The sequence below is a fragment of the Watersipora subatra genome, chromosome 2 (assembly GCF_963576615.1).
Source record: "Watersipora subatra chromosome 2, tzWatSuba1.1, whole genome shotgun sequence".
Lineage (NCBI taxonomy): Eukaryota > Metazoa > Bryozoa > Gymnolaemata > Cheilostomatida > Watersiporidae > Watersipora > Watersipora subatra.
Genome location: NC_088709.1, coordinates 36128715 through 36145143, shown reverse-complemented (window position 1 = coordinate 36145143; position 16429 = coordinate 36128715). Strand labels below are relative to the sequence as shown.

General features: G+C 36.3%; 1 protein-coding gene across 1 annotated transcript in view; it reads left to right on the top strand.

The window, feature by feature from the left end:
* The first annotated feature begins 1063 nt into the window (after positions 1 to 1063).
* LOC137387280 (guanine nucleotide-binding protein G(i) subunit alpha) overlaps positions 1064 to 16429 on the top strand; it is a 62732-nt gene continuing 47366 nt past the window's right edge. Inside the window, exons 1-4 of the mRNA XM_068073633.1 lie at positions 1064 to 1232; positions 3286 to 3450; positions 5395 to 5437; positions 12488 to 12629. Of these exons, the coding sequence (XP_067929734.1) occupies positions 3333 to 3450; positions 5395 to 5437; positions 12488 to 12629 (303 nt within the window). The 5' untranslated portion in view covers positions 1064 to 1232; positions 3286 to 3332. The remainder of the gene's footprint in view (positions 1233 to 3285; positions 3451 to 5394; positions 5438 to 12487; positions 12630 to 16429) is intronic.

The following is a 16429-nucleotide window of genomic DNA, read 5'->3' as shown; positions in this document are numbered from 1 at the left end:
GAATATATCATTTGCTGGGGTTATGCATCTGTAATACAACAGTTTGTATACATAACAGGGTCCACGAAAATCTATTTAATATTTGCTTATCATTTATTATATCACATTCCATATGTTATAAATAGGTTTTCTTTTATTAGGGCACTCTAAACGTTGTGTAGGAGGAGTTTTCATTAACACCCAGCTGGAAAATAATTATTCAACATGTACATTTCTGTCATTTTTCACTGTTTGTTTACAAACGGAACTAGTGCACGATTAGCTTTCCAATATGGCGCATGCATTACGTATCGCTATCAATGTAAAAGTCAAGTGATTGCCATTCCAGGGGCTTTAGGTTCAATGATTATAATAGCCTAAAACCTCACTCCCTGAGCGAGTGATAATTCCCTTAGTTCAAACAAGATAAGAAAAAAATGCTCAAACTGAACATAATCAAATAAAATAAAAAGACAAAACACGTTCAACACCAATGTATGTGTAGATTTGGATTAATTATGTACATGTATAACAAAATTTCTCCCTAACCATACACAACGATCATTCTGCCATAACCAACAAACCATTCTCCAATTCACTAGTGGAACTATAATTTTTTGGTGGTAATGAAAATGATTTGCAAAACAATATATTTAGTAGTATGTATCTAGCATTAAAAATCGGTAAATAGCGATTAAACCACTTTCCAGCTCTCTATGTGCGACTATTTGTGCAAAAACATGTACCTTTACCGAAACAATACCAGCAGTTGCAGCTTTCTTAACAATGAAAAAAGCCCGTAATTTGACAATAGTGAGTTTTTAAACAGCAAACATGGTTGTTACTCTGACATATAGTTAATGTTACGACTGAAAGGTTCGACATCACTTCATGTCTTTTTAGCTCTATGATGTATTTACGATCGCCGTAATGCGGGCCGCGAGCTAAATTGCTACGGTAATATGTTTAACTATTACTTACTGAACACACATCTAGAGTGCCAGGCCAATGGTTACCACGTAAAGCAGACTTCGATGTTTATGTTAGCATCACAAGACGGCGCCCTGTTTCCGGCCTAGTTGTTTGTGCATCGCGGAATTGAAATCAAACCGAAGCGCTTTCTTACTGTTGTAAAAATTAGAACGATTTATAATGATAAAATAGACAATATTATGTTGAATGACAATTGGATATTGCTGTAGTCATACTAAACCCTATTCACTCATAGTGTACGTATCATCTAACTTTCCAATGTAAGTATGAGGCACTAGTGGATATAACAATACATGTAGCAATTGACAGCGTATACCTCTGAGACGATAGGACACTTAAAATCACTAGGTTCAAGTGGAGTGTCTAAGGAAGAAACAGTGTGTTACAACTGTGTTAAATTTCCACATCATGTAGTTGTTTACTGATTATGCAGTTTCTGGTGGTACTATCATAGTTCTGGCCGAGAAGCTGTTGTCATGTACAGTATAACTCTAGTATAACTCTTGTATACTAGAGGTTGCATATAGTGAAGTGAGTTCTCCGCGGTGCGCGTGCATACCTGCCAACTCTCACGCATTGGGCGTGAGACTCACGCAATCACCCCAAAGAAAAATGGAAATGCGTGAGAATTTTGCCCCAATTTCCACAATTTTATAAGTAGATACTATCATTGATACATCAATTGCCCCAAAACCAAATCTCAAGCACTGCCCACTCTTGGGTTGGCAAGCCTGTCAGCGCTTGTGACTTTCGTTGTTTCAGATCTGTCGTTGATCATTTTATCTTAACTGGATGAGAGAACATGGTGTCGATCCTCCTCCTTTTTGAATTTTAGTGAGTAAAGGCTACCTTATGGTTTCGCGTTCGCTCCGCCTAGATAAGGTCGGAAAACCTAACTGTTTCCGGGCTTGGATTACACTGTTGCGACTTTTCTGACTGCTCACGAACTTAATAAGCTCTTCTCTGTAAGCCTTCGATTGAGGTCATAACCTTCAATCATAGCTTTGTTGGTGACTAGGGTCCCACGCTGTATCCACGTACTCTAAGGTGAGTCTACATAGGCTGGCGTGTGTGAGCAGCCAGTTGTTGTTGGGTGGTGCAGCATCAAGCGTATATTTAACTGTCCAAGAATTTATTAGTTTTTCGAGTTTTCAAGGCAATATGTTAGGCGAAGTGTAGGTCTCGCTACAGAATGACCACCTATGCTGGCTACCTGCTATCGTACCTCTTCAGGTGGTTAGCAGTATTATCGTTGTGGACGGAGTGAATAATTCTACAGACTACCGTTTAGTTCAGTTTTTTCTTTCTAACAAACATCCCAATATTAACAATTCTTGATTGTTTCTACAACTAACATTTGTTTTAGATCATCTGAAATCTCACTAATAATATAGTTTTTTGATAACGTTTTTTAAAATATTCAATCAATAATTTTTAATACATAGTTTACCTGTTCATTGTTAGTAAGCATTTCATATTACCATCGGTGTGGTCAGGCTTGTATTCCCTGGTTGCAAGTTGGGGCGGCAAATGTTAGGCGATTAGTTATGAACACCTGGGGGTTTGGAGGGGGCAGTGTAAGCCCCCCCAACAGGTTTCTCTCATGTAGGGCCTAAACTGGGCCTCTCACGTGAAGTTTTAAAAGATGTTATCGCAAAGTATAAATATTTTTCTATTATTTGAGATTTGTTTGTTTTAGCTGATGTGACTGCCAGGATGTTTTCAGAATAAGTTAGGCCAAACTTGACCGCAGTTAAAACGCTCGAAAAAGACATCTTTTTTGAGCATTTTAACAAAGATCAATTTTGCAGATTTTATTTCAAGTTCATCCGAAGGTTTCTACACTTTCGATGGGCCATTGCCAAGCGGATGTTTGGTAAAACTTGACCTTTTGCAAACCTTTATAAAAGTCCTTAACAAGAGTATTTTGCCGATGATGTTAATAATAACGCCTAAGAACTACTAAAAGTTGATGTTTATCTTTATGGCTTGGAATAAAGTGATATTCTACAGCGATATAAACCGTCTTCGCAGCCGTTGAGCAAATAACTGTTCGAGTTAATGATGTTGAGATCGAGTTATCTGAAGCAATTTATCATTGCGCGGGAACGGACTCAACAAATCTGTTCGAGTTAAAACCATGTGTTCGAGATAAAAATTTACATTTTATCCGAGGGCGAGTTATCCGTGTTTGACTGGACTTAGCCACTTAAAAAGTTGGGATGGCTCAGCCAGCCAGCCGCCCCAAGTGTGGTCTCCTGAGGAGCATGGCATTTCTACTCTGATGTCAATATGTAGTATTTTGTGTTTTAGCAATATAGGGTATTCATAGAAGATTCTGCACGGTTTTCAAATCTGAAATGGGGTGTGCAGCGAGCAGCGAAGACCGCCAAGCTCAAGAAAGGTCGAAGCAACTAGATCGGATGCTTAGAGCAGATGGAGAAAAGGCAGCTCGAGAAGTGAAGTTACTTTTGCTTGGTGAGTCGGTTATGCGCTCATTGAGCAGTATTGGCAAACTCACATGTCTAAATCCGATGTTGACAAGGTTTAACGGGTCAAAAGACTTCATTTAAAATTGTATTTGAGCATCAATAATTTACTTTTAGTTGTCAAACAAGCTTTTTCAATAGATTTTTTTTCTAAGGCAGTGCCAAAAAATGTTTCGCTTTTTTCTTGATACCGATAGCCATTCATTCAGTTTATGCCTTTGTGTTTTATTGTAAAAGTAGATTTTGTTGTAATGTTGATAACTGCCACGGAAGTTAGATTCAGGCAACCACCACCTCAACTCACTATTAGGTGTTCAATTCCTTTAGTTTGGTGTAGTTGATCAATGGAAAGATAGCTTGATAACAATAGAGTGAGGGTTTTCTTGTTGTTTGCTTGACCAACTCATAGGAGGACTGTGTTTGTTACTGAACTAAACAATGCGACTTATATGTCACTTTAAATTTGCTTGCATATTTAATATGAGCTCTTCAATTAGGGTACATCCCTTATTCTCTCTAGTATATTAATATGCTTGGCCTGCTCAAGATTACATTCATGATATCATTTTATGATACATAATTGGTGAGACTTGCCATTTGTCTGTCTGATTATTCACAACAGTCATGACCAGGATTGAAATATTTTAATGTTCAACTGTAAATTGATAGAGTTATCCTTGTTTAAAGAAACATAACATGTTTTCGAAAAACATGATTTCAAAGTTTTGAAGAAAAAACTATAAAGCTTCGGAGTTGAGAAACAGACTTCACTATGCAATAACAATGGCTGATATTACATCGTATGGTGTTCCTGAAGAAACTTTGCGTAACATTACTACAAAATGTTTTTTTTTAATTTTTTTTAGAACTAATGATTATGCAGACATGAATTTTTAAAAATGGTTGCTATGGAGCACTGTGTTAGTCAATAAAATTACTTGATTAAAGTCCGTTTTTTTAAACCAGTTAATCATCATATTTTAGGGATGAAATCTAACAAAACTTACCCCTTAACATAGCGAAACAGTTTCCGAAACATACATCTTATGATACATCAAATATTGCTTGTGACACATATTGTCCCATGAAGTGTTCACAGTTCATACCGGACACGTCCCATGAAGTGTTCACAGTTCATACTGGACACGTCCCATGAAGTGTTCACAGTTCATACCAGACACGTCCCATGAAGTGTTCACAGTTCATACCGGACACGTCCCATGAAGTGTTCACAGTTCATACTGGACACGTCCCATGAAGTGTTCACAGTTCATACCAGACACGTCCCATGAAGTGTTCACAGTTCATACCGGACACGTCCCATGAAGTGTTCACAGTTCATACCGGACACGGGTCTAATGAAGTGCCCATGCTAACTATTTTGGAATATGTCACTCTAAGTGGCTAATGACTACTTAACATTTTAGCATTTCTCACCTCCAAACATCTCTGTAGAACTGTCGGATGTAGGTCATGCACTGATCACACCATTCTCAAAATTACCGCTAGAAAGTTTAAGCGGATGTTCAATAGAATAGGATAAATAAATGTTCCTTGATAATGTAAATTTGGCAATGTTATATATCATCCATTCCTTTTGCTGATCCTATCTGAAATTATACTACTAGCATCTTTCCAACTGTTGGGCTTGTTATATTAGAACCCTTTTACGGAGTACAAGAGGCAAGATGCAGTCAATGATGTGGCCTGTTGTATGACCAGCCATTTGCTGAGGGCCACAGCAAGTCACACGACTTCTACTTCTATTGTCTAAAGCCTAAAGCTATTTTTAGTTGCCTACATATTGTTGTTCTATATCCATCTAGTAGTGCGCCAAATATTCAAGATATACTAACATGTTTGTATATGCTATAGATGTTTGATTGCCCTAGACGTTATCAGTGGCTAGGTTCATCTCTGTCGTATACTACAGGTGCTGGGGAGTCAGGCAAGAGCACCATAGTCAAACAGATGAAGTAAGTGCCTTATCTATCCTATCTATTAATTATTCACTCACTACCTCATACCCCATCTAGCAACTGATTGTTGATTCTTACTGCATCGCTGCCATAATTGCTGCTTCTACGTGACCATTTAGTTTGGCCATTGAATTGCCAAGATGCTGTGTCATTCCTTAGCACGCGTAGCGGGGTTGATAGATTCTCTGAAGGCTTAGTTTAAATACTTCATCTCTCAAAATTTTGTCATCAGGGCAAGGGTGGCTGCCTTGTGGTATGTCTATTCTTCACATGGCCATGTCAAGGAAACCGGGCTAGGCATAATGTTCGCCAACCATTCATATTGTTTAGAATGGGTTTGTCAATCTTGATGTCTAGTAGAATGTGTGTGTGTCTAAAAAATGTTGAACTAGCTTCGTTGGTAAGTCACTTTTATGCTTGGAATGGCTAATCATGGTTCTTCATTGCTGGTGCCAACAGTTTTTACATTGAGTTGAATTGGCAACTCCACAGCTTTGTCCCAATTTGTAACCGCTTATGTATTCTTTGCTTTTTGACTAACTTGCGATAACTTGCAATAACTTGCAATAACGCGAATAGCAAAGAGATACCAGAATTTATCTGGTTGTCTCTCTTGTTATTTCTATTGATAAAAATCTATTAATTAAATCTTTGTGATTCACAAGGTACTTATGGTATTATTTTTTCATCACTGTGGGTGTCTGTACTTGCGATAGTACATAGCAAAACCTGTTTGGTTATCTCCCTCGACCTTTTGCACCTTGAATACTTTTGTCTCATCCGTTTTGAGAAAAACCCAAAGCTCTTCTGTTTGACGCTAAAGCCTGGTTCCTATATACGTAGCAAAGCACCGGCGACAGCACCGCAGGCCATTGCGGTGAAATGTGAACCTACACGCCGGGTACCGCCAGTAGTTGCCGACAGTCAACGCAAGAGTTTAGCGCGGTGCAATTTTGTGAAAAGCTGCATGCGAAACCTTCCCGAAATGCACTGTACAGGTGAAATGCACCGTACATTATCGAAACGGCGTGGTGAGCGAACATTTTATGTGATTATGCGATTATGTTTAGCGATGCAGCTTTATATGTGAACAGAAGCCGCTGAGCCTGGCGTCGCACGCGTTTTGCTGCGTATGTTACCGCCAAAGTCTCGCAATCGATATGGGAACCATGCTTAAGCTAGACATTGGCATGGGGACTTGTGAACACGGGGACTTATGGGAAGAAAGCGTCTCTGAGATTACAATTGAGGGTGATCAACAACCAAGGGACAACCTGCTCGGTAGTCTATCCGTTCATGAACCTACTTGGGTTTTGAAATGAAATAAATTAGAATTTGGCTTCCTATGATTTTTTTGAATAGCAAACTATAAATCGTATTTTCAAAGCATGATAACAGCTGGTTGGATATAGCATTATTTGCCTATCGAAGACCATAAGTCAAGCTAACGCTTTGGCAGGGTCCTTTTTACATTTTTGTTATCAGGTGTCTAGTCTGGCTCATGTCTCGGTAGTCAAATTTATTCAAATTAAAATTTTTTCAAAGTGGAATAAGTTTATTGCATAATAATTCTCTTAATTTCCATCTGCTATGAATATTTACATTAATGAGTAGTTAGTTATTGCCGGTATGTTGATTACAGTCGGTGGGAGTTGTTTAACTCATAGAACTTGAGTAAAGCCTGAAGAAAAGTAAGCAGTTAGACCGATTGTGTAGGAATATAGCCTATAATGCAGTACATGGTCTTATCGTATCATGGCAATGGGTTGTCTCAATGCGCTGCAAGCTTTTTTAACAACAGTATGGAGCGTTCTACTAGCCGGTGGGAAATGGAAGTTTGAAGAGTGCTAGTTGTGTGCAGTTGGTGCGGATGGACCTGTGGTCACAGCGGGCCAATTATCTCTCTGCTAAGCCTCGGTCGCAGCCAGCTTACCTCTAATCCGCCTTGTCATCTTATAAAATTATTAATGCTCATGATTATTTTCTACTGACAAAAGTTACCCATTAGCTAGTTTAGATACAGCGAGGATATAATTATGTCAACTTAGATGGCACCAGAGATGAGGATTATTACCGATTTCTGTCTCAGATTTTTGCTTGAAGGTTTTTGCTTGCAACAAAATTCACATTACAGTTATTTGGTATCAAAAGGTTCACCATATCTTACTCTGCTGTGTTGTAGGAGCAAAATATGTGGAAATGTGATTACGAGCTCTTAAAAGCTCAAAAACGAACAGTTAATGGCAGCCATCAAGAAAACGCGCTAGTTTGGAATCTCTTTATTTGGCTAACATACTCAAATATTGTGGTTATTGTTTTGACACAACATCGTGCGAATTGAAAGGCCAATAAAAGGCTCAATATAAAACACCTTGTAGAACTAGTTTATGACCAACACTTAGGGTCCTACTGGAAAGCCCATATCAAATATAGATGCTCGCTACTTTACAGTTTTGTTTCAGCCTGGTCTAATCATCTAGTCGTAATCTGATGATGTGACCCATACTTCCTCCAAATGGCGCGAAAAATTTCTGCAGCATTTTTTGACTATCACAGGTGACCAAGAGGCTCGTCATGTTCATCAGAGGATGATATGCACTCCTTCGAACTAAGGTTAAAAAATTAAACAAATTTTTACGATAGGTGTTGCGATATCAATTCTCAAAGTGACAGCATTACAATGGTGATGAAATAGACACGTAAGGACAATAGACATGGTTTTATTGAATGCGTGAAGTATTTTTCTGAAAATATTTCGACGTATGAGGTTGCATGAAAGTGTAAACAGAAGCCATCGTGTTCAACTACATCCCATTTGAGCCATTTTGAAAAGGGATTCCAACCTACCGCGTTTTCGTGATGGCTGCGATTAACTGTTCGTTTTTAAGCTTCTAAGAGCTTGTAATCACATTTCCACAAACTTTGCACCTACAAGACAGCAGAGTAAGACATGGTGAATCTTTTGATACCAAATAACTGTAATGTGAATTCTGTTGCAAGTCAACCTTTAAATTTCATTTCTACAATAAAATGATGCAGCTCAATATCATATGGAGATGTTATTGTACATAATGGTTTAGTCCTATTGAAAGTTGCTCTAGCCTCTTGTCAAGAGGTTAATGGAGATGTCTGGCAATTCTCATGAGATTTTTCAAGTAATGATGCTTCTCTGGCGAAGTTTTATCTGGTGACTTGCAGAGGTATGCTGACACACGAACAGCGGCATGTCTATCGAGATGCTATCAACTTACCGTAAAACCTCTATTTGAACGCCATACTGCTTTATTTTTCAACCCTTCTCCTATAGTGGCGGTCAAATGGCAGTGACATTCAAATGAGGCTAGCGTTGTATTTTTCAAATAGTTCATCATAATTTTGGCCAGATAAATTTAACCCTTTTACGGGTGAAACGAATGTCGCCTCTATTTTGCACTCTCATTCAGGTGGAGCGAGGTTAACCCTTTTGGATGCAATAAATCTGCTATCTCACCTCCATCTTGTCATAGATCTCTAAATAAATGTGCATTGGGAAGCTGAAATTATTTCTCCGAGTTGATATTTATTGCATTCAATTAACCTCCAATAATATTATAGTCTTGTGCCCTGCTTCGCAATTTGCTGGAGCTTTAAGTTTTTTTTATTTCTTTCTAAATTTGAAGGTATATTTTCATTTTATAACTATATTTAACAATGTTGCATTAAAGCCATTGTACTCATTTGTATGTTTGCAACAGTTTGCAATTAAAAGCTGGAATTTTATGTGCGATTTAAGAAGTTATGAGCGCCGATCCATTGTAAGCCGAGTTAAAATAAACGCAAGAATGCTATCAAATGATATATGTTATAACTCTGCAAATTTATAAGTTATATAATAATAATAATCTAACAAATGCTACAAATATATATTCAAGAACAAGTGACATAATTGAACCACACTTATAATACATGCAGAAACAAAAGTTAACATTTTTGAAACAAAAATATATCGTTTGCTCAGCCAGTTGTGTTATGATTGTTGCTTTTGTTTGGCATGGTTTTATTTTCTGGCTGTTCAATACCTTCTACAATGTCTTCTGACCTCAACTCTTCTTCTGCACTGCTCATCTAGTCGATATTGTCGATAAATGTCGATATTAGCGTCCAAACAATTTTTTTTTTGCAGAGCAAAACTCTTACGAGTTGCTTTTCGCACAAATAATGATAAACTTTCAGCTGCATTAGGCGCTAAGGACAACTTTTAGCCAAAAACTAGTCGTTCATATACCATCGTCAATGTAAACCATGTTTCACATACGGGGAAGTTTCAAGACAGCGTTAAACTAGGAACTACTATTGGCCTGATAGAGTTAATAATTATTTCTATAGTATTGCTTTTAAAGATTTAACGACAAAAACTGAACAAAAACAGAATTAATTTTTATTGATGTAACCGAGTCATTATTAGTACCATTTTGTAGACTTTTCATTTCACTCAAGTGATCACTTTTCTCTGATCACTTGCTATTATATGTTCAGAAAGATCAAAAAATGTCACAGTGGCAGTCAAATAGAGGGGCGTTCAATTAGAGGTTTTGCGAAATGTATGTATAAGATAGCCATTTGTTGATTGCAAGGGAGAAAGCCATATACAGTAGGCACTTCTACAACGTAAATAATCCGTTCTAGGAACGCTTACGTTATAGGGATTTTACATTATATGAAAAATAAAATACATGGAAATTGGCTAATTCGTTCCAACATCTTTCCAAACTCGCCCCTTTGGCCATACACAAAGGAAAAACTAAACTTAACTTTGTAGGCTGTACCGAACTGCAGTATTATTAGTTTGTATCGGCGATTTTTCCCCTTTTTCTAATCAACATCATTGGTTTTATAGACAATGATTGCTGTAATTTTACAATAATTTGATGGGGAGCGTACATCTTAGACATTCATTTACAACAATTTATTTATTCTAAGCAGCAAAGTAAAACTTAGCAAATATTTTATGCGTTTTCAATCAAGCAGAACAAAATTTCTTACTATAAAAAAGCGGTACTACCTGGTTATTGTCTATCTGTATTTGGGGTCAAGGTTAAGATAAAAGATAATTCTCGACGATACTTCAACTCATGACATTCAGGTTGGTAGTAGACATTCAGGATGCTGTAATACCTGCACCAATCAATCACTTTTAAGTATTTACTAGCTGTGTTGCCCGGATATTGAAAATCAGCTTATAGGCATTGAGAAGTGATGAGTGTTGCCTGCCACTTGCTATTAGCCTTTCTATTAGACTTCTACAATGTCGTAGAAGTTGTATAATAGATAGGCTTAATAGATATAAAACTATATGCACGTTGTTTTTTCCTTCGCAAGTGCGACGAGATAGGTTACTAGAGGTGGAACGAGACAGGTTTTTTAAGTTCGAGACGAGACTCGAGACACTGTCTTGTAAAAATTCGAGACTTGAGACACGAGACAGTAAAATAATGAGCATTTGGTGATGATTTCACTACACAAGGACTAGCGTACTTGATACATGTATATAAAATTGATAAACCTATTTTTAAATTTAATTTTCACCTAGTGTAAACGATTTAAATACAACATTTTAATAGCGATATGCATGTATATTTTGTAAACATAAGTGACACAAACAGCTCTAAAATAGCGAAATTATATATTTCTAAGAATTTTGAGCTTGATTGATAATAATTATTATAAACATATTGCTTTGTACATGTATATTTTTACTATCTATTGAATAGGTCTTACATTTTAATGTAATAAAATGTGTAATGAAACAGATAGCCATCGATCTACATAGAATTACCGCAACTAAAAGAACACATGATAACACTTTCATTCTGATTGTTTCATTTATGTTAAGTTTTGTTTGTGTATTAACTGTAGTATGCGAATTATATTTAAATTGTACTCATTAAGTTATATGAATTACTGTATATATTCTTATATAGAACTAACGAAAATGTCATTGTTACTCGAACACGGACTATGGTCGACACGGCCTTTAGTTTGTTTCTCCATGTGCGAGCAAGTTTTACCCGCAATTGGTAGTATATAAAAAAGGCCGGAATTTTATGAAAGGCAGTTGGTGTTTGGACATGATATGATAAAATACAGACATATTACCCGCAACAGTCTTATTTATTAAATCGGATTATCCGGAAGGTACTTGAATACGACCCGGTATCTGTTTTAAGGACACCGAATCGGGCTACAATATATTAACAGGGCCGTTGTCCGTACTACATGATTAGACTCGATGGCCAACATAATCAAGTAGTAACGGACCGGGTAGCGATAACTTTAAAGGCTGTTGCCGCAATAACTTACAATACCTATATGGAGTTGTTACCGCGAAAATCATGTTTTAACAGCCGTGCGCAGGCGCTTTAGCTCTATTTCCTGTCTCGAGTTTGGCAATAGTTAGGTCGAGACAAGACCGATACGAGACGAGACTGGTCGATACTCGAGATGTCTCGTGTCTCGTTCCACCTCTATAGGTTACCATTCAAATCGAATTGAGAACTCACCCGACTTGACCCTTTACGTTTTATAGTCATTTTATGTAGTACGAAGCAAAAATTTCTCATAAATTTTTTACATTGTCTAGAATTTACATTATAGGAGTGTCTACTGCATGTATTTATAAGACAGCCATTTGTTCATTTCAAGGAAGGGAACCATATGTATTTATAAGGCAACCGTTTGTCAAAACCTGCCGAGTGCTTTGTTAGAATCAGGATTCGGTAACACTGAAGTCCATTGTAACGATTATATGCAAGCATGAATAGGAAAAAAGTCGCTCAGTAAGTGGAGGCAACTCTGAACCCTACCATTGTTACGAAAACACTGCCGAATACTGAATATCAGGCTTTGTTTCAAGTAACATTTTTATGCAGTTCGTTCAGGAAGGTGTACGTAGTTTGTCTGTGCGCTCTAAGTTATGATTTACACGATTAATGAAAGCATGGTGGAATATCACATTACTCGGCCTAATTCTCTACGCGAGTATTTATATTTTGTAACTCTATTTTCCAGGATAATTCATGACAAGGGCTACACGAAGGACGAATGCTTACAGTACCGACCAGTTGTATACAGTAACACCATACAGAGCATGATCGCTATAATACGAGCCATGGGTCAACTCAAAATAGACTTTGGCCAGTCAGAACGAGCTGTGAGTTGTTGGCTGAAAGCTTACCTTGGTTTTCCTTACAAAAGATCAATTTTAGAGCTATTTCCATCGTCTAAAACTCTCATGAGTATCACATATCTGGCAGTTCATGTTTCATTAGCAGGTTTCATCAATGTTAATAGATGTCCTGGCCAATCATATTTATTTGTCTGTATTTAGTCATCTCGTCCAGCCAATCTTATTTGTCTTTATGATTTTATGACTCCTTTAGTGCTCTAGTGATTTAACGCAAGGGTCTACTTCTTACCTTTTATACTTGAATAACCCGAAGGCCATTCAGTTCTATTAGCCCTCATCTACTTGATAGAAACAGTTCTATTAGCTCTCATCTACTTGATAGAAACAGTTCTATTAGCTCTCATATACTTGATAGAAACAGTTCTATTAGCTCTCATATACTTAATAGAAACAGTTCTATTAGCCCTCATATACTTGATAGAAACAGTTCTATTAGCCCTCATATACTTGATAGAAACAGTTCTATTAGTCCTCATATACTTGATAGAAACAGTTCTATTAGCTCTCATATACTTGATAGAAACAGTTCTATTAGCTCTCATATACTTGATAGAAACAGTTCTATTAGCCCTCATCTACTTGATAGAAACAGTTCTATTAGCTCTCATCTACTTGATAGAAACAGTTCTATTAGTCCTCATATACTTGATAGAAACAGTTCTATTAGCTCTCATATACTTGATAGAAACAGTTCTATTAGCTCTCATCTACTTGATAGAAACAGTTCTATTAGCCCTCATATACTTGATAGAAACAGTTCTATTAGCACTCATCTACTTGATAGAAACAGTTCTATTAGCTCTCATATACTTGATAGAAACAGTTCTATTAGCTCTCATATACTTGATAGAAACAGTTCTATTAGCTCTCATCTACTTGATAGAAACAGTTCTATTAGCTCTCATATACTTGATAGAAACAGTTCTATTAGCTCTCATCTACTTGATAGAAACAGTTCTATTAGCTCTCATCTACTTGATAGAAACAGTTCTATTAGCTCTCATCTACTTGATAGAAACAGTTCTATTAGCCCTCATCTACTTGATAGAAACAGTTCTATTAGCCCTCATATACTTGATAGAAACAGTTCTATTAGCACTCATCTACTTGATAGAAACAGTTCTATTAGCTCTCATATACTTGATAGAAACAGTTCTATTAGCCCTCATATACTTGATAGAAACAGTTCTATTAGCTCTCATATACTTGATAGAAACAGTTCTATTAGCTCTCATCTACTTGATAGAAACAGTTCTATTAGCCCTCATCTACTTGATAGAAACAGTTCTATTAGCTCTCATATACTTGATAGAAACAGTTCTATTAGCCCTCATCTACTTGATAGAAACAGTTCTATTAGCTCTCATCTACTTGATAGAAACAGTTCTATTAGCTCTCATATACTTGATAGAAACAGTTCTATTAGCTCTCATATACTTGATAGAAACAGTTCTATTAGCTCTCATATACTTGATAGAAACAGTTCTATTAGCTCTCATATACTTGATAGAAACAGTTCTATTAGCTCTCATCTACTTGATAGAAACAGTTCTATTAGCTCTCATCTACTTGATAGAAACAGTTCTATTAGCCCTCATATACTTGATAGAAACAGTTCTATTAGCCCTCATCTACTTGATAGAAACAGTTCTATTAGCCCTCATATACTTGATAGAAACAGTTCTATTAGCTCTCATCTACTTGATAGAAACAGTTCTATTAGCTCTCATCTACTTGATAGAAACAGTTCTATTAGCCCTCATATACTTGATAGAAACAGTTCTATTAGCCCTCATCTACTTGATAGAAACAGTTCTATTAGCTCTCATATACTTGATAGAAACAGTTCTATTAGCACTCATCTACTTGATAGAAACAGTTCTATTAGCTCTCATATACTTGATAGAAACAGTTCTATTAGCTCTCATATACTTGATAGAAACAGTTCTATTAGCTCTCATCTACTTGATAGAAACAGTTCTATTAGCTCTCATCTACTTGATAGAAACAGTTCTATTAGCCCTCATATACTTGATAGAAACAGTTCTATTAGCCCTCATATACTTGATAGAAACAGTTCTATTAGCTCTCATCTACTTGATAGAAACAGTTCTATTAGCTCTCATCTACTTGATAGAAACAGTTCTATTAGCCCTCATCTACTTGATAGAAACAGTTCTATTAGCTCTCATCTACTTGATAGAAACAGTTCTATTAGCTCTCATATACTTGATAGAAACAGTTCTATTAGCTCTCATCTACTTGATAGAAACAGTTCTATTAGCTCTCATATACTTGATAGAAACAGTTCTATTAGCTCTCATCTACTTGATAGAAACAGTTCTATTAGCCCTCATCTACTTGATAGAAACAGTTCTATTAGCCCTCATATACTTGATAGAAACAGTTCTATTAGCTCTCATCTACTTGATAGAAACAGTTCTATTAGCCCTCATCTACTTGATAGAAACAGTTCTATTAGCCCTCATATACTTGATAGAAACAGTTCTATTAGCTCTCATATACTTGATAGAAACAGTTCTATTAGCTCTCATCTACTTGATAGAAACAGTTCTATTAGCCCTCATCTACTTGATAGAAACAGTTCTATTAGCTCTCATCTACTTGATAGAAACAGTTCTATTAGCTCTCATATACTTGATAGAAACAGTTCTATTAGCTCTCATATACTTGATAGAAACAGTTCTATTAGCTCTCATCTACTTGATAGAAACAGTTCTATTAGCTCTCATATACTTGATAGAAACAGTTCTATTAGCTCTCATCTACTTGATAGAAACAGTTCTATTAGCCCTCATCTACTTGATAGAAACAGTTCTATTAGCTCTCATCTACTTGATAGAAACAGTTCTATTAGCTCTCATATACTTGATAGAAACAGTTCTATTAGCTCTCATCTACTTGATAGAAACAGTTCTATTAGCTCTCATATACTTGATAGAAACAGTTCTATTAGCTCTCATATACTTGATAGAAACAGTTCTATTAGCTCTCATCTACTTGATAGAAACAGTTCTATTAGCTCTCATCTACTTGATAGAAACAGTTCTATTAGCCCTCATCTACTTGATAGAAACAGTTCTATTAGCTCTCATATACTTGATAGAAACAGTTCTATTAGCTCTCATCTACTTGATAGAAACAGTTCTATTAGCTCTCATATACTTGATAGAAACAGTTCTATTAGCTCTCATCTACTTGATAGAAACAGTTCTATTAGCTCTCATATACTTGATAGAAACAGTTCTATTAGCTCTCATCTACTTGATAGAAACAGTTCTATTAGCCCTCATCTACTTGATAGAAACAGTTCTATTAGCTCTCATCTACTTGATAGAAACAGTTCTATTAGCTCTCATCTACTTGATAGAAACAGTTCTATTAGCTCTCATATACTTGATAGAAACAGTTCTATTAGCTCTCATATACTTGATAGAAACAGTTCTACTAGCTCTCATATACTTGATAGAAACAGTTCTATTAGCTCTCATCTACTTGATAGAAACAGTTCTATTAGCTCTCATATACTTGATAGAAACAGTTCTATTAGCTCTCATCTACTTGATAGAAACAGTTCTATTAGCCTCATCTACTTGATAGAAACAGTTCTATTAGCTCTCATCTACTTGATAGAAACAGTTCTATTAGCTCTCATCTACTTGATAGAAACAGTTCTATTAGCTCTCATATACTTGATAGAAACAGTTCTATTAGCTCTCATATACTTGATAGAAACAGTTCTA